Consider the following 24,660-nt stretch of genomic DNA (forward strand, 5'->3'; position numbering starts at 1 on the left):
AACAGTTAAATACTATTTATCTTAGAGAAGAGATTACATGGTACCAAAGATCTAGAACTGACTAGATTCGGTTTGGTGACCGTAATACTAAATTCTTTCATTCAGCAACAGTTGCCAGGCGTAGGAGGAATAGGATTGATGCCCTTCAAAATGATGTCGGGGATTGGATTGCTGACCCTTCTCTTCTCATGAGTATGGCAGTGGAATACTATGATAATTTATATAAGGAAGATATTCCTCTCCGGCCTAATTTTCCCATTACGAACAAATTCCCAGAAATGGAAAGGAGAGTTATGATGGCTCTTGAGAGCTGCCCTAGTAGTCAAGAGATTAAAGGAGTAGTGTTCTCAATGGGGCCTTTTAAAGCGCCTGGTGTTGATGGTCTTCATAGCATATTTTTTCAAAGCCAATGGGATGTAGTGGAGAGCTCTGTTTGTAATTTCATTAAGGGAGTCTTCAATGATCCTAGTCGTATAGAAGAAGTGAATCAGACTCTTCTTTGCTTGATTCCTAAACTTGAGAATCCTCATACTTTCAAGGATTTTCGTCCGATTAGCTTGTGTAATGTTATTTATAAAACGGTAACAAAAATTGTTGCTAACCGTTTAAAATTGCAGATGGACAAGCTGGTGATGCCTAATCAGTGCAGTTTTATCAGAGGTAGACAAGGTACGAATAATGTCATAATTGCTCAAGAGCTAATCCATTCAATGAGGAAAAAGAGAGGATCTAAAGGTTGGATGGCGATCAAGGTTGATCTTGAGAAAGCATACGATAGGATCAGTTGGAATTTCCTTCAGGATACCCTATATGATGTAGGGCTTCCTGAAAATTTGATAAGACTAATTATGTTGTGTGTTTCATCTTGCACTATGAATGTTCTTTGGAATGGGGCTTGTACTAAAGAATTTCGGCCAACTAGAGGCTTAAGACAAGGAGATCCTCTTTCTCCTTATCTTTTTGTCCTCTGCATGGAAAGACTAGCCCATCTCATTTCTCAGGCAGTGGATCACAGGAGGTGGAAGCCAGTGAGGATTAAAAGGGGAGCTCCACAAATTTCCCACCTTTTTTTTGCTGACGATCTCCTTTTGTTTGCAGAAGCTTCTCAGGAGCAAGTGTTAATAATTCAACAGGCCTTACATATATTTTGTGATTCATCTGGTCAAAAAGTCAATCATAGTAAGACTAGAGTTTTCTTTTCTCAGAATGTGGGTCATACTCAAGCAAACTATCTTAGTAGGCTTCTTGGTTTTTCTTTGACTGCGGATCTTGGAAGATACTTGGGAATTCCTTTGCATCATAAGCGAGTGGGTCGGTCATCTTTCTCTTATGTTTTGGATCGAATGAATTCTAGAATTGCTGCTTGGAATCATGCCAGTCTATCTCTAGCAGGTCGTGTTACATTATCTAAAGCAGAGTTATTAGCAATCCCATCATATCCAATGCAGGTGTGTTCATTACTGCAAGTCACCTGTGAAGAGATTGATAGGAAGATTCGAAATTTTGTTTGGGGTTCATCTCCACACTCTAGACGTTCTCATCTTGTGGCCTGGAAGCAGATTTGCATGGATAAAAAAAATGGAGGCCTTGGACTGCGGAGTATGAGGGAAATGAACTCAGCATTTATCATGAAGGTTGGGTTCAACCTCGTAGCTCATCCAGATGCCTTGTGGTCAAAGTTCTTACGTGTTAAGTACAATGTGGAGGCAGGCATGACACCAATTATTCATGCTCCAAACAACAGCTCCCAGCTTTGGAAGGGAATTACGCGTCATTGGAATATTATAATGGATCATAGTCGGGTGCAGTTAGGCAATGGTCAGTCCACTATGTTCTGGCTTGATAGCTGGCTGCCAGATTGTGGTCCTTTGATCTCATATGCAGGTTCTCAGTTTTCTATTAGTGATACTCTTCAGAAGGTGGTGGACTACGTGGATGAATTGGGGCAATGGAAATGGAATTCTCTTCGACAATTGCTTCCAGATTCTGTGCTGCATCGATTTATGAATTTTCTTCCTCCTTCTAGTCAAGATGGCCAGGATCATTTAATTTGGAATGGAACGACAGATGGCAAGTTTACTGTTAAGTCAGCATATGCAATATTAGCCATCAAAGATACTACAATCCAACAGTTTCCTTGGGAAAGTGTTTGGAGATGGCAGGGGCCAGAAAGAATTCGCTTTTTTCTTTGGTTAATGGCAGGGGAGAAGCTGATGACTAATGTTTGTAGACTCCGCCGCCATATGGCTCTTTCAGATCTATGTCCTAGATGTAATCAGTCTAGTGAAACTATCCTTCATACTATTCGCGACTGTCCACAATCAAAGGAAGTATGGTGCATGATAATGCCTCATATAAATCAGCGTGAATTTTTCAACCTCAACCTGCACAATTGGATCATTTCTAATTTAGACAGCTCAAAGGATTGGGGGATGGGGTCGGACTGGCCTCTTTTATTTGGAATCTTAGCCTGGAAAATTTGGAAATGTAGGAATTCTTGGGTTTTTGAAGGTGATCGCCAGAATGCTTATTCACTTATCCGTTCAGCAATTGGTTTCAGAGATAGTGTCGCTCTTGCAGCTAACCCTGTTTTTGGAGCGGGCAATCAACCAAGGAATCGAATAGAGAGATTGGTTGCTTGGTGTTGTCCTCCTGTGGATTGGGTTAAGCTTAATGTTGATGGTGCATGTGATGCTAATGGTACTAGGACTGGGTGTGGAGGAGTTTTTCGCGATGCCTCAGGAACTTGGATCGTCGGATTCTGTAAAAATTTAGGCTCAGGTACAGTTTTGCATGCTGAGTTATGGGCTTGCTTGGTTGGTTTGGAGCTAGCTTGGGATAGAGGTTTTAGGCAAGTTTGGCTCGAAGGAGATTCTCTTTCAGCTCAATAGCTCATTACAAATGGGTGCCACCATGATTACCCTGCGGCTAATTTGGTGAATCGTATTCGAAATTTGATGCAGCGAGATTGGCAGATTTATATGTCTCACATTCACCGTGAAGGAAATAGAGTAGCGGACTTTCTAGCCTCTTACTCTTATGGTTTCTCTTGGGTAATTCAGGAATTTGATTGTCCACCGTCAGGTTGTATTGATTGTCTGTATGGTGACACTATAGGTGTTCACTGGTCTAGGCTTTGTGCCTAGTTTCTTTTTGTTGTGTTTTTGTTTTAATTTCCTATTATTTCCAAAAAAAGAAATTCAGTACGAAGTATCCCTCCTTGCTCTCGGGAAAACGAGGATTAATTTCCTTTTTCCACTAAAAAACAATATTGTCTAATCAGGTAACATAATTCAATTATTCATTTTATATGATGATTGGCCAAAATTATTGAAGGCCAGGTTTTGGTTTCAGATTTCTATAGATCATAGGGATGTTTGAATTGTGTTTCCAAAAACAATAATTTTAATTTTCAGAATAAAAAAAACTTGTTTATAAAGACTTATTTTATGTTATCAAAAAAAAAAGACTTATTTTATAAAATTAGTTCTACAAATTATAATTGTTTTTTATTTTTAAAATAATATTTAGAGAACGTGTCTGTCTAAGTTGTTGTTTTTTTATATTTACTTTAACTCTCAAGATACAACAAAACATATATTTCCTTATCTACTCTACGAAACAGTTTTAAGAATAAAAAAATATATTATCGTGAGGGGCAAAAAAATTAATTTATTGTTTTTTAAATAAAAATTACGAATTTATGGCAGTTTCGGATATAATTACACATTTATTGCACAATATCACGTCCAATTTGGGCGTCACCAATCACGCCTAAATTGGGCATCACTCATCAGACACGTGTCACAAAAAATTAACAATTTAATCGTAAAACTTCTGAAGGTCATAACTTTTAACTCGGGTATCCGAATCAGGTAATTTTTTTTTTGATTCCATATAACTTTCCGAGATCTACGTAATGACACCTCATTCGAAATATTTTATCTCTCACAAACATAATTTGAATTTTGTAACAATGAGACTTTATCTTTTAAGTTGTGGTCTGAATTTGCAAAATTAATTTTTATAAACGCAATTCAAATATGCCCTATATCTTTTGGAATTTGAAACCCGAACCTGGTCTCCAATAAATTTGGACAATCATCATATAAAATGAATAATTGAATGAGGAAGGATATTGAAACAACCAATTAGTGTTACTACCAATCAATTTCACCGTTCGATCAATTATGTTGATTCAACGGTTATATTTATTTTCATCTTTGTATAGTTTTGATTTCTCATATTTAATGTGAAAGCATTAAATATCGAAAATCATAACTATACAAAGGTGAAAATAAATATAAAGTATTAAATATTGGAAATTATAACCATACAAAGATGGAAATAAATATAACTATTAAATCAACAGAATTGATCTAATGGTAAAATTGATTGGTAGTAACACTAATTGGTTGTTTCAATATCCTTCATTATTCAATTATTCATTTTATATGATGATTGGCCAAAATTATTGGTGTCTAGGTTCGGGTTTCGAATTCCAAAAAATATAGGGCATGTTTGAATTGCGTTTTCAAAAATAATTTTTTAATTTTCAGAAGAAAAAAATTGTTTGATAACGTTTGTTTTGTAAAACTAATTCTAAAAATGATTACAATTTTTTAGCTTTTAGAATAATATTTAGAAAATATATCTAAATTATTTTATTTTATTTTTGATTTTTAATTTTCAAAATACAAAAAACACAGAACATATATATTTGATTAACTATTTTACAAAACAGTTTTAAGAAAGAAAAAAAAATTATCGTGGGAGCTGTGCAAAAATATACAAATTTCAAAAGAATGTCTTCATTTATGTCAAATACTAACTTAATGTGTTACATGAAGTCGTAATATAAGAATTTCTTCCAATCCATTTGTGAAATATGAATGCTTTGGGATTAACGTTACAGTAGTTATTATTAGTTATTTTATATTTAAAATAGATTATAATAAAAATATTATTGAAAGAAGTTTTAAAAAATTCCTAAATTAAAGCTAAACATCAGTGAATTCAGGTGGAAAGATTAACATGCCAATTTCTCGTTTAAATTCTTCATAGCTAAGTAATAATAAGTAAAAGGTGTAAATGGATCAGGTGATTTAAGAGGGGTACATTTTATATCATGTCGGATTCGGCTTATTATATATAGTCAAATAGAATAGACTCAAGCTTTAAAAAAGTATATTTAGAAAGAAGGTTATAGACTTTCTTTTACATGCCGGACTTGTAAATCTGCAGGTCGGCCTATATCATATTATTTATTTTAAATAAAATTACTATTTTAATGATTTTAAATAATAAAATACTATTACTTTAATTACTTTTTTTATTATTGAACGTCTAATAAGCTTAAACAAGCTAACGTGCCTAGGCCAAGATTTTTATTTTTTTAAATATAGGTCAAGCCAAATTTATAATTTGGATCTACACAAGGTTAATAGACCAGGTCAAACTTAAATTATTTTACACAAACCTAATCTATTTAAGGCAAAGCTCAGCCCCGTCCGACCTATTTACATCATTACTAATTAGTAAACAATAAAAAAGCCTAATAAGGACGCCATAAAATTAGCAACTACATATATCATATGGAAGAAATATTGCATTCGTCAAGAGCTCTACAAAAAGAACCCAGGAAATGATTTGGGGTGAAATTGGGCCGAGCCGGCCCACAGGGTCCTACACCTCAGCCTACGTTAAGTCAGATCTGACCTAGTATATTTTGTAAAATAAGTCAGGCTCCGGCCTTGGAAAAAGCTTGTTTAATAAATAGGCGATATGCCCACCTTTACAAGGCCTGACCTATAAGCATACAGATTGGCCTATATTTAGGGGTGTTCGCGGTCTGGATTGGATCGGTTTTAGAAGCAAGAATCATTCGATCCAATCCCTTCGGTTTGATCACATAATCATCCATTCAGTTTGGACTTTTTTTCAAATCCAATCCAATCCAATTTTTTTCGGTTTGGATTGGATTGGTTTTCGGTTTTTTGAAAATCCTAAAATTTGTTTCTTGATTATTGCTCAAATAACATCTTTTGTATATATTAGCTTTGTAATTTTATTTTTTTTAAATACAAAAGTATCAATAAACGATAATATAGATTTTTTTTTTTTTGGACAATAAGATATGAAGCTCTACATATATGAAATTTTGTTGATTAGATGTGACTAGATTTTTTCTTGAGTTTAGTTGATGGGTTAATGGATTTTGGGTTTAGAAATTTTTGAGCTATGATGGGGGAAAGTCTCAAGTAGGTAGAGGAAAATTAATATATTGGATCGTTTGGATTGGATCGGTTTTCATCTACCCATCCGAAAACTGATCCAATCCAATTAAAATTTACGATTTTTTTTCAGTTTTTGGTTTTTCGGTTTTCGGTTTATTCGGTTTTTCAGTTCGATTAATGCGGTTTGGAGCGGTTGATGAACATCCCTACTTGTATTGTACTATTTATTTTAAATAAAATAAAATAAGTATGACTTGAAAAAAAATATAAATTTAATCAACTAAAATTCTTTTATAATTTAATTATATTTGATTAAATTTTAATAAAAATCTAACTTTATTTGGCACGTAGGAGAAATCAACATCTTAGCATGTTAGATTGTGTATATGAATATATTAAAAGATTTTTGGGAGAGGTTATACTTACTATTTTTTTTTTACTATCAAATTTTAACCGCTGATTTCTGTCAATCTAACGTATATAATTTATTGGATCACACTATTTAATTAATTATTAATTATCAGTAAATTATAGCTGTTAGATTTACGAAAATCAACGGTTAGGATTTGGTAGTAAGAGGTAGTAAGAAAAAATTGTAGTAAGTATAACCTTCCCAAGGTTTTTTGTTTCTTAATCTTTTTTGTTTCTATTCTTTAATCTTATTTTTTGTTTTCTACATTTACAAATTGTTTGCCTACTTACGTAACATTGAAATTGTATTTGCAGAGGAGAGAACATGATAAGAAATTTTTGGCTACTACAAGTATCATGTTGTGTTTGTTAGATTCATGTAATTATTTTAATTTACATAGTATGCATTTGTTTGTTAGATCTAATGAAATATATACTATTTAGTTTGAACATTTTGATTTTGAGAGTGACTTAAATGCAAATTGTGATAAATTGTTATTGTGATTTATGACTTTTTTGGACGTTGAAACTGTGGTTTTTGTTTTAACAACATAATTTGAGTTTTTTTTGTGAAATTGATTCTTAATTTTGCTAAGAAGTTAAAATTAACAGGCTAACCGACCATGTCAGACTATTTATTTTTTTTATAAATAGGTCAGCTAACAGCAGACTTGGTTAGATCAAATTAAAAAAATTTATCATAGATTTAAGCTGGTCGGGACAATTCTCGACCTTGTCCGAAACTTTGACTGTAAGTGCAATGATGTGTTAGACTCATGCTGGAGCTCGCAATGATGTGTTAAGACTCATGCTGGAGCTCATGCTTGAATTAGACAAATAGCAATTGAGTCGGCATGGTTTACCAGCACTTGTTTAACGGTTAACTAATACTTCAATTAAGTGAAGTAGTATTTAAAGTCTTTAAGAGCTAATATTTTATATTATAAATTAATTAAGGTGCTGAAATTTTAGCATACTGATTAAGGACATTGATTTATTAAAAAAAAATAGGCATTAATAAAAGAGAAAATATACTCTTATGTTGTAGGAAAAAATTTATCTTTTCTATATATACATTGATTTTCGTGTTAATTTTTTATTTTCTTTTTCTTTTTCTATAATAAATGGATCCTACTATAATTATCTCTATTGCATGAAAAAATTCTATTAATAAAGCCCTTAATAAAAATATTCAAAGGGTAAAAATATCTAATTGATACATATAAATTTGCAATATATGGACTAAACACGCAGTACATATGACTTGTTGATAAACGTCAGAATTTTTTAATTAAATTAGAACTCCATAATAATATTATAATAAGGGGAAAATGTTTTGTAGGTGTACGAGGAAGAAGGACGCTATAAAATTGTTGGCTTCCCAATGTTTTGTTCTACAAGTCGCATGTTGTTGGGTAGAAGTAGAACTATAAGATTAGCTGCTCCTCTTTGTTGTTCTCTGTCCAACCTCAACGCCATCTCGCGTCCTTATCGTCATCATATTTCATTGTTTAGTGTTCCAATCAAACCAGTTCTTTCAACTCCAACCCATTTGTCTTTTACTTTCCGAACAGATCACACTATGACCTCTCAATCAGTCCATGATTTCACCGTTAAAGTATGTTATATTGCTCCTTTCATTCGTTTTACTTTATTTTATTAACTTTTTTTCTTTGATTTTGCAGGATACCAGAGGAAATGATGTTAATCTTGGCCACTACAAAGGAAAGGTCCTTTTGATTGTCAATGTTGCCTCACAATGGTACCTTCTCACAATTTCTCATTTTTCTCATGCCCCCCCCTCCTCCCATAAAAAGAAAAATAAACCCTCGTTTCAATTTTAGTGAATTTATTAGGGTGGATACCTAAATTTGATTAAATATTTCACTCAAAGGTGCAAGCTTTATGTTGACGCGGTTCCAAATCTAATGAACTGCCTTATTTATTTTTTCCCCCAAAACTGGCACTGTTAAGTCATAAAGGTTTAGAAATTCGAGAGTTCTGCCCTTGATTTTCTTCCAATGTAATTCTTTGTGCAATATTTTGATGTTCATTCAATGTTTGATGTAGTGGCTTGACTAATTCAAATTACACGGAGCTGAGTCAGTTGTATGCGAAATACAAAGAGAAAGGTTTGTCTTTTCTTCTGTTCTTAACTTCTTATGCTGTTTAGCCATTGTTTTCCTTCTGCTCTGTTTCTTTCTTTTTGTCCCCATTATTGTTGTGTTATCTTAGTTCTTCTTAGTATTTGTCAACGCTCAGATACCGGTACTTGCATATTAATTATACACAATGGTTGTTGCGAACCCTTAATATTGGCTTGTGTTTTTATATCCTTGAAAATTAATCATTATTAATAGACTAATTGGACAACTTGGCTATACATACCACACTTATTTTAAGTTTCAAGCAACTAACTCATTGTGGGGTCGCTTCGTCCTTCTAAAATACTTGTTATTCTTTACTCAGGTCTTGAAATTTTGGCATTCCCATGCAACCAGTTTGGGGCACAGGAGCCTGGAACTAATGAACAGATACAAGAGTTTGCATGTACTCGCTTCAAAGCTGAGTTTCCCATTTTTGACAAGGTAGAATCTTAGCTTATTCTCACTGCACTGCCTGTGATTTCATTCTTATGCATAAACATCAGTTCCCTGCTGTTCTTATATTCCTGATAGAAGAAATGCTGTGATCATTGCATTAGCTCCTTAAATACAATTTTTTGGGGTTTAGCTCAAATCTTGTGTGTGAGGCTCATGTGCTTGCTGTTAACCTCCAAATCTCAAATCAGATTCCCTTGAGCATATTCTGAATGGGTGCTGTTATCAACTTTGTGTGAAAAATAGATATTATATCAGGAGAGCAGTTGACTCCTTCCGTGATCTTCTGCACTCTAAGTCCTGGTTGTGTAATGCATTAATATATGAACTATTGAAGCTTAGATGAAAAATTGGCTTCAAGACTTTGTATTCTTGGTTGATCCGGTGTTGTTTTGAACATGCTCTAGTTAGAAAGAACAAATATTTCAGTTTCGTCCGTATACATATGTTTTTACCGTATTGTTAAATGTATACAAAGATCATGTTTATTTGCATGTAATATAGGTTGATGTGAATGGTGGCAATGCTGATCCACTCTACAAGTATCTAAAATCAAGCAAAGGTGGACTCTTCGGGGATGATATCAAGTGGAACTTCTCTAAGTTCCTTGTTGATAAAAACGGGAATGTTGTTGAACGTTATGCACCCACAACTTCTCCTCTAGGCATTGAGGTAAGACAATTTGTATGACGGCACAAATAATCTTGCCTAAACATACTTGAAATTTTCACACAAACAATTTTTCCTTTGCTGGTGTCTGCAGAAGGACTTAGTGAAGCTGTTGGATGCATGAAGCTATGAATGACTGGAGCTGCCAATAAATGAATAATGATTAGACTACTATTATGAATAAAATATGTATTGTGGATGTTGGTGCAATTTCCTCCTTTTCGTATGTGTACCGAAACCGTTGTTCCTGTATCTCTGATAATAGTTCATCTTCATGAAATTGTGGACTTATTACTACTATATGAGTGTAAATGATTGCTTAGGCTTCGCTTAGCCCTACGCAGTGGTTTGCTTATTGGTCAAACTTAGACGCAAAAATTTGCCCACTTGTCTTGTGATCTAGAAAAACTCATGTTTTAAAATAATTTCTGTTTTTTGAATTTGTTAAGATATATTGTAATTATCAAATGAAAAAATGGTTCAAGTTGTTATATAATAACATAATAAAATTTATATTTGGTATATAATAAATGAGAAAAAAAAAGTTCTATCACATTTACATAAAAGAAAATGGGTTTCATTATAATGAAAAGAGAGAGAGAAAAAATTAATGGGACATGATGAGATTTATTTATTTTTATATGACTGTAACAAAAAAAATTATAGCAAAAATATAAATAATTAAATACTTTTCCCATTATAAATATAATAATAGAAAATTATAATTAATAAGTTATAACTTATAATGGCTTAATGGTTGGTGTTACTTGTGAAAATCAGACCGGACCGATCGGGTTGACTCGGAATTCGGTGAACCAGTCATCTGACCGACCTGGTTATCACATGGGATCGGTCAGGTATCAAAATCGGTGACCCGACCTGTTAACCAGTGACTCGGCCCGGGTTTAAAACAAAATATTTTAAAAAACAAAATGTTTTCCAAAAAAAAATCATAATTGACATATTTAAGTGATCTGTTACTTATTGACTTACATAAGTTATGTACCTACAATACTAATATCATCTCAGTTATGCACTATGCATGGAATTTTGATTTGATAGTTAGATATGTCGTTTACCGAACTTGAAACAACAATATAACAAGCATTATGTGTTTGTTTGATCATTTATTAGACAATAATGTATAATTTATTATTTTTTATAATAAAATATTTAGAATTTATATTATTTTTTCAGCTATTTGAGTATATTTATAATTTTTTTAATATAAATTATATATTTATATGTAATCACCGGGTCATGCAGTTGAACCAATGACCCACTGGTTGAACCAGTGACCCAGTACCTCGACCGGGCCGGTTTTAATAACATTAGTTTTTTTTTGTTTTTTTTTTTATAACAAACATTAGTTTTATGTGTTGATATTCTTTACTCTTTAAAAAAAATATTTAACGATATTGATTCTGTTTTAAAAAAATAGTATCAAAATTTGGAGAAGCTCCTAGGTGCTAAAAGATTTTTGAATAGGATACTTTCATGTAATAAGACCATTTTGTCAGAGGAAAATAAATATAATTTTAATTGGAATGAATTTTTATATTTATTATAAAACTAGCTAATAATTACATTAAAAGTTATAACGTATTTCATTTTCAATAAGAAAATTTAAATTTAAAAGTTTTCGCAACACTATATAATTAAATGCAATAGAAATAAAAAAAAATGCGTGACAAAGGATGCAAATTTTACATTAACTCCATAATGGGTCAATTTAATATCTAGATTTGAAATTCTTGAAGGTTTTTTTTTTTTTTTCATCCTTTAGGACTAATCCGGCCGGGGCTGAGAGCAACAAAGGTACTCCCCCTCCCAACAGATGCGCTTCTCGGGTGTAGAACTTGAGTCCTCCACCTTACGGAGACCAAGCATGCTTCCACTTGACCAACACCTTGTTGGTTTGAAGGTTTCTTCGTACATGTAAAAAAGTAAGTTTGATTTCACCAAAAAAAAAAATAAGTTTGAAGGCTAAGAGTGTGTTTGGCATATTATTATTTTAGTTAAAAACTATTTGAAGTTAAAATAAAAATAAAAATAAAAAATAAAGATAAAATATATTTGATGATTATACAAAGTTGTTCAATGTTTTGAAGGAGGGAAGATAAGATAATTTATTATTAGAAAGAATGATTAAAGTAAAAGATAAAATTTATAAATATAAATTTAGAATAAGAGTAAAACTATAAGGCTTTTTGACCCTTTTGTCCCTCATTAAATAATTAATAACCAATTTGCCCCTCCTGGAACTATCCACCATCCTGCCCCCATTTAGTCGATTAAGTTGCACTTTTAATCGACTAAATGGGCAAAACTCAGAAATCATGAAACGCGAAATTTAGTCGACTAAATACTCACCTTAATCGACTACATTCGTTGCACTTTTAGTCGACTAAGTCCATTATTTAGTCGACTAAATGTCGCAGAAAACCCTATATCCAGACCTCTCTCGATCTCATTTTCATTATATTCGAAATCAAAACTCCTCTTTCTCTTGTTTGTCAGTTGTGATCCTTCCAATCACCCTTCCATTTCATCCCACCACCTCTAAGGCATAGTAATTGTGAAATCATTGTCATTTCCCTTTATTTCTCAATTGTTTCCCCCAAATCCGAACCCAAAACCCTAAAATCTGATTCCTACCCCCAAAATTCGTGTGAAAGATGAGCTCAAGTCCAAACATGGTAGAAGGCTCGTACATGCAGCTCAGAATATGAACACGACAGTTCAGCCAAGGTCCTAAGATGTGATTCCTCCAACCACCTCACAATGTTAAAACCTTCTTGTTCAAAAAAGGCTGTATCAAGTGATTTGGCCCCACATATGGGTCGGTTAACAAAGTCACGGACAAATGATTCATGAACCACGGGGTCATTCTCGAACAAGTATCCGAATGGGAGGTCGACAGGAGCGGGCTCTTTCTCTTGTGGCCTTGACGAAGACGGACGGTCTTGTCGTAGCTTCTGTCGTCTCTCATTTCCAATGCTAGACGATCTTCTACGGCCAGCCATGGGAACAACTGTACCTACAATGCAAGTGGAAACAATATCAATGAACAATAACAATATCAAAAAATTTAAAATTCAATATAAAAAACAAAACCTAATCCTAAAATAAAACAGAAAACAAACCCTATACCTATACCATACCATAAAAACAGGAAACGTAAACCCCAAACCCAATCAAAAACAGCACCCCAAACCCTAACCCTAATCCTAAAACAGAAACCCTAACCCTAGCACATCACAAAAAACCATTCCTAGCCCCTAACATAAAAACATCAACCCTAACACTACAACCCAAACAAAACAGCAACATAAACCCTAACCTTAAGCCTAATGTACCACATCAACCCTAACCCTCACCATCACAACAAACTTAACACCCTACCCCTAACCTAAATCCACAAAACCGCAAACAGAAATCAAATGCATGGAGAAAAAAAAAAAAACCTAAACCTAAAACCAAATGCAAGTCAGAAAACGTTACCTAAATGTCGATTTCACAAGTGTGAACCAATGATGCTTCAATCGCACCTTCAAGGGTTGAGATTCAGACTTAGTTGGAGAGAGGGGACGAAATTGAGCGATTTAGTCGATTAGGGTTTGAAAATAACCCCCTTTGCAAAATGGGGGGTTCTAAAAAACCTGATCTGCGACATTTAGTCGACTAAATAATGGACTTAGTCGACTAAAAGTGCAACGAATGTAGTCGATTAAGGTGAGTATTTAGTCGACTAAAATTCGTGTTTCATGATTTCTGAGTTTTGCCCAGTTAGTCGATTAAAAGTGCAACTTAATCGACTAAATGGGGGCAGGATGGTGGATAGTTCTGGGGGAGGGGCAAATTGGTTATTAATTATTTAATGAGGGGCAAAAGGGTCAAAAAGCCAAAACTATAAAATAAATGTGAGAAGTCAAAAAAGCTGACAATCATCTTAAAAAAATATTCTTTTGAGAGCTTTTAATTTTTTTTTTCATTATAAAAAAATTTCTTTCTATTATAAGAACTTTTATAAAAATATATTTGATTAAATTTATATTTTTAAAGAGAAGAAAAGTTAAAAATAAGATGGGATATGTTATTCTACCTATCTCTTTTTCTGACTACCTTTGCCTACCATACTAAAACACTATTATATCAGAATCTTAACTAACATTTATATTTCTCTCTTATTGATATTATAATCTAACGATGTTGGAGAATGGTAGGCAAAGGTAGACAAAAAAAAATGATAAGTAAAATATCATATCCCAATTAAGATATACTAAACAAACACTACGTTTGAGGGGATAAACTTTTGATATATTGGTTTTGGGTTTTGTTTTTTAGAATAATAATTTTGCAGTTACTACAGATAAATTATCTGCATTTATTTCCAAAACGACGTCATTTTGGGATTACAAAATTAAATAGTTATAATTATAAAGACAATAATAACCCTAAAATAAATTAAAATTACAAAAACAACATGATTTCCGCCCCAAAACAACGTCGTATTATGCTTACTACTGCAGATAAGTTATCTGCAGTAACTACAGAAAAAGTGAACCCTTTGTTTTTATCATGTTACATGACAAGAAACTATTTTTCTATATATTTATAATATATGTGGGGTCCGTTAAATAGTGGAGTGAGAAAAAAAAATCAAAAGTGAGACCCAACTTGAATTGTGTATGTAAGAAATTGATTTCTTGTCATGTAACATGACAAACAATTTCCCCATTGTAGAAAAATATTTCTGCAGTTATTGCAGATAAATTATCTGCATTTAATCTCAAAACTGCGTCGTTTTGGTATTGAAAGATTAAAAAATTATAATTATAAATACTATAATAACTCTGAAATAAATTAAAATTATAAAAATACCATGATTTCTGCCCCAAAATAATGTCGTAGTGACTAGTGAGCTTACTGCATATAACTTATCTACACTAACTGCAGAAAAAACGAATCTTTTTTTTAAACTATAAATAAAGTCTAAAACAAAGGTTATACTAAATTGAGAGGCTTTTTGACCCTTTTGCCCTTCATTAATTAATTAATAACTATTTTGTCCCTTATTCAAAATTATCTACCAATCTGTCTCTTTTTAATCGATTAAATTGAAGTTTTAATCAATTAAATGGTCAAAACTGGGAAAAATAGTTGACTTGAAGATTTAATCGATTAAATCTCCCTCTTAATCGATTAAATCAGACTTCTTCAACGACGACTAAGGGTGCATATTAAATCTTTAATCGATTAAATTGGGAGATTTAATCGATTAAATCTCGAGTCACTCATTTAATCGATTAAATATTCAAGTTAATCGATTAAAGAGGAGCAGATTGGTAGATAGTTTACAATAAAGAATAAAATGATTATTAATTAATTAATGAGGGACAAAAAGGTAAAAAGGCCTAAATTGAGAGGTTTCCCCCTCCTATGTCCTAATCCTCTCTAATTGAATAGGTAAGTCCTATGATGCACGGACACGGACACGGGACACGACACGACACGACACGCCGACACGTTAATTCTAAAAAATGTCATATTTGGACACGTTGGGACACATTTTGATATTAAATAAATTTTTTAATATATATAATATGATTTATATTTAATACATATAAGAGTCCATAATAAGTCATATAACCAATTAAATATTTAAATTTCATAACATAAATATAAATATAAATAATTTTTCGTAGTTTGTTAATTTTTAATGTCAAATTTTATAACAGAAAAAAATTAATTTATAAATTATTTCTTTTATATTTAGTTAACAAAATAAAGTTAAGATTTAAAAAAAAAAAAAAAAAAAACGTGTCCGAGCGTGTCCTCAAATATTGACCGCGTGTCAGAACGTGTCGGAGAGTTGACCGCATGTCCCCAAATGTTGACCGCGTGTCGGACGCGTGTCCGAGCGTGTCCGTGTCAGACGTGTCCGACACGTAAATTTGAGAAATTTCCGCGTGTCCGTGTAACGGAGGGTAAGTCAACTATGGCGTTAGAAAGATAATTATAATAAAAGCGATGAATAATGTGTGGCAGTGATTAATGATTATTATGTTATGTTATAGAAGCTGCTTTTATCTTATACTTATGGGATTTGCATTTATCATTTAATATGACACAACAAACTTTTCTACACACATAATATTTTGTGGAGCCCACACTTTTTGAAAAAAAAGAAAAAAAAAATTATGGCACGCAAAACGAATCTCTATAACATTACACAATCACTTTTTCTACAACATAACTCTTATAAAACCCTTTATTTATACTTAAAAGTACGAAGGACCCCTTGTATTAAAAAAAAAAAGTACGAAGGATCCATGTGAAGAGAAGTTAGAAAAAAATTATGAACTCCACATATTTTTATATAAGTAAAAAATAAAAAAAATTATAATATAAGAAACATTAATCCTTAATTTATTATAAGTTTAATATTTCTGCAGTCGATAAAAATAAATTATTTCCAATAAGTCAAATATAATGTAATTTCGTCCGAATTGAGAAAAATGTATCTTTATAATTTTAATATATTATAAAATTATATTATTCTTTATTATTATAATTTTTTATTGTTTAAATCTGAAATCACGTCATTTTAAACAAACAGTAAACCCATTGTATAATATGTAAAGCAATATATATTAAATGTTACGGAATAAAATTTATTTACTTTCGGAGTCTTAACTGTAGTTACTCTCTTCTCTGGTTAGCGTCCACAATCATGAGCACCGAAGCCAGCAAAGATCCAAAGTCCGTGTACGATTTTTCCGTCAAGGTTGTCTGCTTTTTCTCTTTCATCTAACATGCTTCATCTTATCCGGTTTTTCTCTCTTTCTGCTTTGACTGATTTCGATAAACTAGGTCTAGGACTATTACCTTAAATCGGAACTTTTTATTCTATTACAATGTTTCTTTTTCTTTTTTGCTTAGAATATGTATTTGACCAACCCAACCATATCAACTTAGCAGTCTATGCTATCAAGGATGAAGGTGTTTATGTATGCCTTAGGAAAATATGTATCACGATGTCAATTCGTGATTATTAAATATTCTGTTGCAATTTTTGTCCATTCACTTGCAGGATGCTAAGGGTGATGATGTAGATCTTGCCACTTACAAGGGAAAAGTCCTGCTAATTGCCAATGTTGCTTCCAAATGGTTTCCCTCTCTGCTTTACTTTTTATATCTCATCTCATATATATATATAAACTTTTCGGTGTTCTAGCCCCAATTATGTACTAAATAAAATAAAATAATAAAAAAAAAAAAAAACGTTTCAGCAGGAATTTATTGATTTTTAAACTGTTTTGAAATTCTCATAAATGTGAAAATATTTATAATTCTTGTTTGTTTGGGATGGAGGCAGTGGCATGACCAACTCAAACTATGTGGAGTTGAATCAACTATATGAGAAGTACAAAGACAAAGGTTTGTAATTATAATACTTTTATTGTTTCATGTATGTCATTTCAAACTATAAATATCATATATGCAGGTTGCTTGTTAATGTTCCTCTTTAAGATTTGGGCTTGTGTTAATCTTATTACCTTAAAAGGAGGAACCCTGTTGACTGAGTTGGATTGTTTGATTAGGCCTGGAGATTCTGGCATTTCCATGTAATCAATTTGGGGATGAAGAACCCGGAAGCAATGATCAAATTGTGGAGTTCGTCTGCACACGCTTCAAATCAGAATTCCCCATTTTTGATAAGGTAGTGTTGAACATATAAGCTTGGAAAGCTTTGTTTTAGTCACCATTAAATTTTATTCAAATGTTCTCTTCCAAGTTCCAATTTCTTTGAGATACCTATGCTAGAGATTTTGTGCCTTTGCCTTATGTTTAGTGATTTGCCATGTGTATTGGAAACAAGATCACATATATGATATTTTCATGTGCTTTAGAGACTCAACAACTATGAACTTAAAATGCTGCTTGACTAATTATAGTTAATTGGATAAAGATAATTTGATTACTGCTATTGTGTGTTAACTTGTGCTAAATTCATTGAAGAACTGTGACATGCAAGGAATCATAAATTCACCTCCTCTGTTATATTGTGATAGATTGAAGTGAATGGGGACAATTCTGCTCCTTTGTATAAATTCTTAAAGTTAGGAAAGTGGGGATTTTTTGGTGATGATATTCAGTGGAACTTTGCAAAGTTTTTGGTTGACAAGGATGGGCAAGTGGTGGATCGTTATTATCCCACGACTTCTCCTCTTAGCCTTGAGGTAAAGACAGTAACGTCATAATATTTATTATTCTAGAAATTCAAATGGTTTATGCTGCCTTTGTAATTCTTATGGCATCTTTTATTGTATTGCAGAGAGACATCCGTAAGCTACTTGGTATTGTATGAAACTATGAATGCAAGGATGCACGAGCATGTCTAAGCATCTGTTCTTGTCTTTTTTGTGTTTCCTTTGCCAAGTCTTAATTTTGTGGATAAAGCTTTTTGCCAAACTGAACAAGACCTGCTTATCGTGCCTGGTTTTATTGGGATGAACCAACCTGGAATAATGATGAAGTTAGTTTTTTTGGACCAAATAAATAGTCATTAGCTTGAATCATCCCTACCCCCAGTTTTCATAAGAAATTCTTTTTTTTTTCAGTTAAATTATAACAATCAACTTCCTTTATGTCAAATATTATAAAAGTTCAATAATAATAGAAATATGATCAAATCATTCCCATTTTCACATATTTTAAAATGTGAGTTCCAACCTTGAAGAGTTGAGGAACAACTTCATATAAGAAAGCAGCCTCAGCTATCTTAAAAAGATATAATATAAAATCATTAGAAGTCCATTATTTATAAGCTTAAATATTTGAATTGAATTGGTTATTTATATGGTATTAGAAATAAGGTAATCAATGAGTCATGACTTCGATTTTTACCACCCCTCTTTATAGTGGAATTAGATCAAAGACAAGGTAGCACCAAAAAATGGGTATATACAATATTTATGCTTTTAAGTTCAAAGGCGCTTTTACGTGAGGGGATATGCTAAAAAGAAATATAATATAAAATTATTGAAGGTTCATCACTTAAAAGTTTAAATTTTTTTGTTGAATTATATTTGTACCATAATTTAAGGGTTATTGTGTGTTAGAAAAATTAAAGCTTATTTATGAAAAATATAAGAGGCTAAATCACAGAGTCAATGTGCAATTTATCTATAAAATGAAATCGTTTCGAAAAGAAAATAAAAGAAAAGATTCTTACTTCTCAGCCCTAATCTTTTGTTCGTTTTTTTTTTTTTTTTCGTTTTTTTTTTACCATGATGAATCAAATAATTAAATATACTTTTGTATTGTTTTAAATCAAATAATATGTATTTGAATTATTTTTTTTTTTTTTTTTTTTTGGGGTGGGGTGGGGAGGTCGATTTTTTAAAGAACAGTATGAGATAACTTAAAGAAAAAAAATTGTTTTCCCAAAGTAATAAGTAATCGAACATGCACTTGCTATTTTAAAAAAATAGTCCAAATCAATTACTAAAATATATTGACAAGAGTGGTTCTTATAAACTTGGGACAACTAATCGTTTCCTTTAAGCATTGTTGCCTTCATCAGGTTACCAAATTGGCAAATTTATGTACAAATAATTAATTAACGCATTACAAAATTAACAAATCAACGAAAAACATAATAGATTAAAAAGAAGTTTAAAAAATAATAAGATACGTGTTAGTCGAGGTAGTGGTCGATAGTCTATTAGTCTTGGTTCATTCCAGCAGATACCACATTAGTCCAAAATGACATCACAATCACTCCGTAAATTATAAGATATAATGGAACATGATAGTCGCATTGCGTCTATATATGAATGTTTAAATTATGCTGAGATGATTCTTCCGTTTCTGTAATGAGGAATCGAAAAGCTGATTTACACACCAGGGGTTAGAAAAAGCAATAATGATGTAAGTAGCATCATCACTGTGTGGCTATATAATATTAGTGAGGGATTGAACCAAATCAAGCATAACCTTTTTATGGAATCAACACGAGATGGTTTGGACTCTAGAGTAATGTAGTGTACTTGATAACTTTCATCCATAAATTTCTTGATAACCCTGAATGAATCATTTGTTTCACAGCATATGTTAGTGCAAACTTGTCAGCCACCAATGGGGATAACAAGTAGAGTCACAATGCTCACAAACTCAAGTTCATTTACAACAACAGGTATATACAAAACTGCAATGTCTCTTCCAAAATGAAATTTCACCCGCGTGTCAAGTCAATGCCAGTATGTGTGTGCGGGCTTTTCAACTCTGCTGGTCGTGATCCATGCCACATGCTTGTTGCAGAAGGCATGTAGTTCTGACTAGGTGGAGCACTAGCTGGAGAACCTAACTTGTCACTGTGATGAGGCTCAGAACTTTCATCTTGGTTAGTGGTCCCTTGCTTAGTCTTTGTCTTAGAGCCACCATATACAAAACTGCACACTACCACCTGCACCAAGCAAAGGCTTCATTAGTATATCTACTTCTTTTTGGGTTAATGGGAAGGATCCTATGATGCAGAAAACTGTGAAGTATTATTGAACATCCCTACCAACCCATAAGCTTATCAGGAAAACTATACAAGTATGAATAACACCAAAACCATATTAGCATCCCTATCTCTGTTGCCTCAACTCATTCAAAAATCCTTGTATTTGTTTTAACATATTGTTCCAGCATTATTAAACATGTAAAAATAAGAATAACCAGCATTTCAAGGATATGGTAAGTTTTAGGTAAATCAAGAATATACCTGCACTGGGCTTCCAGCAATAAGCATAGCAACAGCGCCACCAATAACATGACCATCAGGGCTAGAAAGGGAAACACTTAGGCCGCCTGTTCTATTTGAGGGTCCACCCTCTTCAGCAACCAGGTAAGAACCAGACAAGCATAATATTTGGAATCGACCCTGCAAAAGTTAAAAAGTAAGTTTTGTAATACACTATAAGAACCAACCTTAGGCACACTAAGCAGTACTAATTAGTGCTTTAACCTCATAAGTTATACTGGCATTGGTAGTAGCAGGTTGTCGCAGAGTAACTGAAGAAACTGTCCCAGTGCCCGACATGATGCACAGAGCCCTTGGTCTCTGCTGTGATAATGACAGTAACTTTGCTACAATGTCCTAAAACAATGAAAATCTATCATTCAAGGAACTTCTGAATTAATGTGCAACAATAAGCACGAATCTTTAAGGTTTACACGATGAATAAAGTAATTGTGCTTATTATTTGAAAACTCAAATCGAAATTAGATGACTCTATCAAGTAGTATCATCAGTGGTGCATGCAAGCAACAACCATCTTTATGTGCGAGTAATCTCCTCCACTTTATATTCTGTTGATAAACCCAGTCTATGTGACAACTCCGTCCATGTGTGCATTCAGTGATTTCCAATTATATAAATCATCTATGAGAACTATCATATAAATATTATCCTGAATAGAAATGGAGAAGCACACTTTAAAAAAAAGGAATAATTTCTCTCCCCATTATTGTTTTTCTAAAGATACGCATTTTAGATCTGTATGGATGGAGCCTGGAATATTCTTCTCTAAAATCACTGAAAGCAAATTTTCTAAATCCAGAGAATCATTTTGTTATCCTATGTTGATATCAACAATGGTTTTAGTGCTACTAGAACAATAGGCCATTAAAATTTGCCCGCCAAGAGCAAACCAACATTTACGACAAATTCATCCTCTTTAGAGGTATACATGCCCACAACATCTTCGCATTCAAGAATAAGAATAAGAAAACTAAATAAGAGCGCAAAATCTATATTGCTTATGAACTGGAAGAATATATAGCTACCTCCCCAACTCCAATAGTGATAACATGAGGTGAAAAGGCCTGCCCTGCTGAACTATTCATCCATTCACCTACTAGGTGATAAACAAATATGTTAAAATTCCGAACACTTTGAAACAAATAAATGAAGATAATATTACTTGTTAATACCACGGGTTACCACCAAACAAACAGAAAACAGTTGCATTAGAAGGATAAGGGAAAAGTGCAAACTCTAGTGTCTAATTTTTCATGAATTTTAAATCCAGGACTGCCAAGTGATTATTGCAGTCAGTACACAAGCTCAACACCAGGAATCATAATAATTGCTACCCGTTTCTGTATAATTGCCTCAGCTTAACCAGTCTTATATATGTCCAGGAAATCCATTTATGGCAACTACGTTTACTTCAGGATTCACGACTATCAAGTTATCATATGAAAAGAAACCAAATTATAGAATGTCAATAATCTGGCATTGGTTAACCACCAACTTAGAACAAATAATGGCAAAGAATTAGAAAACAGAAAAGTCAAAGATAATGTGTCTAGAAAAGGAAAAATAACACCAACGCAAAATAATGCATTTTAAAACAGATTTTAGCAATATGTAAACACAGCCATTCACCACCTGTACTGTAGTGTAGATCATAATGATAACAAAATGAAAGTTTAATAGCATAAATCTCAACAGGATATTTATCAGGAATTTAAACATTTCATCTACTTCTGCACTGAAATCAAAGCACAAATAGTCAAATACTGAAGAGCAAATTTCCATGCATCTAGAAACTATTAACCACATTGCAAATAGGATCAACAAAAAATGATAATTCTCAAACAAATATACCTAGAGCTGCTAGTTGTTGCTTCCTTCCAGACCCAGGTGGGCGCCCTCTACCCCTTTTATTGGAAGTTGTGATTGAACCTGGGGTAGAATTAGCAGGGGCAGACATTGGAGACAGTCTCAAAGAAACTTGTCCATCAGGACCATATTTACGAGGTCTCCCTCTTTTCTTTTTCACAGGCTCACCTGAAGGTACCCCAGAAGAGGCTCCAATGCTAATACCGTGACTAAAATTGGCACGAGTTTGAGGCTCTACTGAAAAAGTTGAACTAGAACCAACAGAACCACCCTGATCCCGGGGATTAGACTGAGCTGGAAAGCCAGCGTTTGACAAAGCTCTGAAACCATGGGGTGCATGGAACCCCCCTGTTTGTGTTCCAGAGCCAGACCCTGCAACACCTCCTCTATGCATATAATATGAAGCAGGGCCACCAGAGAATGACATAGCTTCTCTCCCATCCATGCATTTACTACGAGATTTGTGAGAAATACACAAAAATTCTGGTACCTATGCAACTATGTTAAAATCCTCCTCAACCCACCCAAAGCTAACTTCTTAGGCTACCAAACAGGTGAAGATACTAAAACGGGTTTTACCAGGTTTACTCCTAATGGGGAAAAGCAAAAGGCTCAATCAATGATAGAAAGATTGGATTTTTAACACAAAAGCAACTACGAGAGAACGGGATCTAAAACCCAGTAGCTCTATAGATATTCACCAACAAGCTCAAAGACTTGGTGAAGTGAATGCAAGGCTTTTGTTCGCCTCCACAAATCTAAGAACCCCACAAAAGATCAAACACTCGTAGCAAGGAGAAAGGACATAATTTTAGAGCTCAAACAGGGTCACTATTGAAAACCCATAACAGAGGTCACAAAAGAAAAAAAAATGTAGTAGCATCAGAAGCTTAGATTACAGACAGAAAACTCAAACTAGCAAGTGGGCAGAATCATGTCGGAAAGAAAACAAAACCCTAGATTTGAAATCTAGGGTTTTGACAGAAGAATGCAGGAGTCAGTAGGAAGAGGTGGTGGAAAAGGAAAGGAAGAAAAGACAAAGAGGGAGACTTGGGAGTTGAAAAGGAAAAAAATAAAATAAAATAGAATAAAAAATTGAGCTTTTGAACTAAAGTGGGTTAGTGAAGTGTGTGTGTGTGTGTTTGTGTGAAACAGATGGCTGTACATTGAGTAAAAGACCCTTTTCTTAATTGTTTGTACAGTGGTCACTAGTCACTGACCAACAAGGCAGAAAAAGCAAACATAACAACAAAACTAGACCAACAGGAACGGCAGAGTTGTGGGCATTGGAGGGAAAGTGTACCCTCCTCCCAAAGTACCAAAACTGATGTCTTTTTTGTTTTTCTTTTTTTTTTCGGATGCACACTTCTTACTTCTTTTTATGAGTTTTTTCTTCTTCTTCTTCTTCTTTTTTTATAAACACTTTTTATGAGTTTTTAACTTTTAATTACTTGTGAGCCTTTCTAATTGTTTGTGAGCCTTTGCTTCACTACGAGTATGAGTTTTTAACTTTTAATTACTTGCAAATTAAACTTTTTTTTAGTTCTGAAGATAAATAAGTAAGGGAATTATACATGTTATGTTACAGGAAAAATTGAATTCATTCCTACACTAATAAAAATTTGTGGATCCCACTAACTAAAAAAGTTTAAAAAAAACAAAATAAAAATCACCACAATCAATGTATTAGTAAGAAAGATATTGCTTTTTGGGAAATCCAATTGTCATGTAACATAACAATCAAAACATATCTTGCTCATACATCGAAAATCCCCCTTTTCTTTTATTTTATTTCTTTCTTTTTTTTAATTAGCCCCACCATAATTTTGTTTCTGCAGAAAAACTATTCATCGCTCCTGTAACAGCATGAAAGCAAATCCCTTGTTTTTTTCTGCAATAGATACAAACAACACCCAATAAGTAATCTATTTGTCTAAGAGTTTGTTGTTAGAAAAGTAAATTGTGGTATAATTCTTTATTTTGGTACATTGAGCAAAGAAAAATAGAATTTGATATTAGATGTTTATATTTACTAAAAGATTTAATATCTTCATTGCAAGTT

General features: G+C 33.0%; 3 protein-coding genes across 4 annotated transcripts; 2 read left to right on the forward strand and 1 right to left on the reverse strand.

Annotated features, from left to right (window-relative positions):
• The first annotated feature begins 7,985 nt into the window (after nt 1-7,985).
• On the forward strand, nt 7,986-10,275 carry LOC133290484 (probable phospholipid hydroperoxide glutathione peroxidase). Its single transcript, XM_061488568.1, has 6 exons — nt 7,986-8,265; nt 8,333-8,409; nt 8,718-8,779; nt 9,117-9,235; nt 9,752-9,919; nt 10,011-10,275. The coding sequence occupies exons 1-6, from the start codon at nt 8,032-8,034 to the stop codon at nt 10,038-10,040; spliced, it is 690 nt and encodes a 229-aa protein (XP_061344552.1). The 5' UTR covers nt 7,986-8,031; the 3' UTR covers nt 10,041-10,275.
• A 6,302-nt stretch (nt 10,276-16,577) lies between these two features.
• Nucleotides 16,578-18,587, forward strand: LOC133290491 (probable glutathione peroxidase 8). 2 transcript variants are annotated; one of them, XM_061488578.1, is made up of 6 exons: nt 16,578-16,706; nt 17,013-17,089; nt 17,298-17,359; nt 17,524-17,642; nt 17,995-18,162; nt 18,258-18,585. In XM_061488578.1, exons 1-6 carry the CDS (start codon nt 16,653-16,655, stop codon nt 18,288-18,290), a joined length of 513 nt encoding a protein of 170 aa, XP_061344562.1. In that variant the 5' UTR covers nt 16,578-16,652; the 3' UTR covers nt 18,291-18,585. The 2 variants fall into 2 exon arrangements, with proteins under 2 accessions (XP_061344562.1, XP_061344563.1); XM_061488579.1 differs by lacking the exon at nt 16,578-16,706 and adding an exon at nt 16,725-16,921 and having other exon boundaries at nt 18,258-18,587.
• A 1,377-nt stretch (nt 18,588-19,964) lies between these two features.
• LOC133290487 (AT-hook motif nuclear-localized protein 5-like) lies at nt 19,965-23,712 on the reverse strand. Its single transcript, XM_061488572.1, has 5 exons — nt 22,584-23,712; nt 21,758-21,825; nt 20,937-21,068; nt 20,694-20,852; nt 19,965-20,390 (listed from the first exon to the last, which is right to left on the reverse strand). Exons 1-5 carry the CDS (start codon nt 23,041-23,043, stop codon nt 20,160-20,162), a joined length of 1,050 nt encoding a protein of 349 aa, XP_061344556.1. The 5' UTR covers nt 23,044-23,712; the 3' UTR covers nt 19,965-20,159.
• Between the last annotated feature and the right edge of the window lie 948 nt (nt 23,713-24,660).

The sequence above is a fragment of the Gastrolobium bilobum genome, unplaced genomic scaffold (genome assembly GCF_033153095.1).
Source record: "Gastrolobium bilobum isolate Gb01-03AN ecotype WA unplaced genomic scaffold, APGP_CSIRO_Gbil_v1 utg23001, whole genome shotgun sequence".
Lineage (NCBI taxonomy): Eukaryota > Viridiplantae > Streptophyta > Magnoliopsida > Fabales > Fabaceae > Gastrolobium > Gastrolobium bilobum.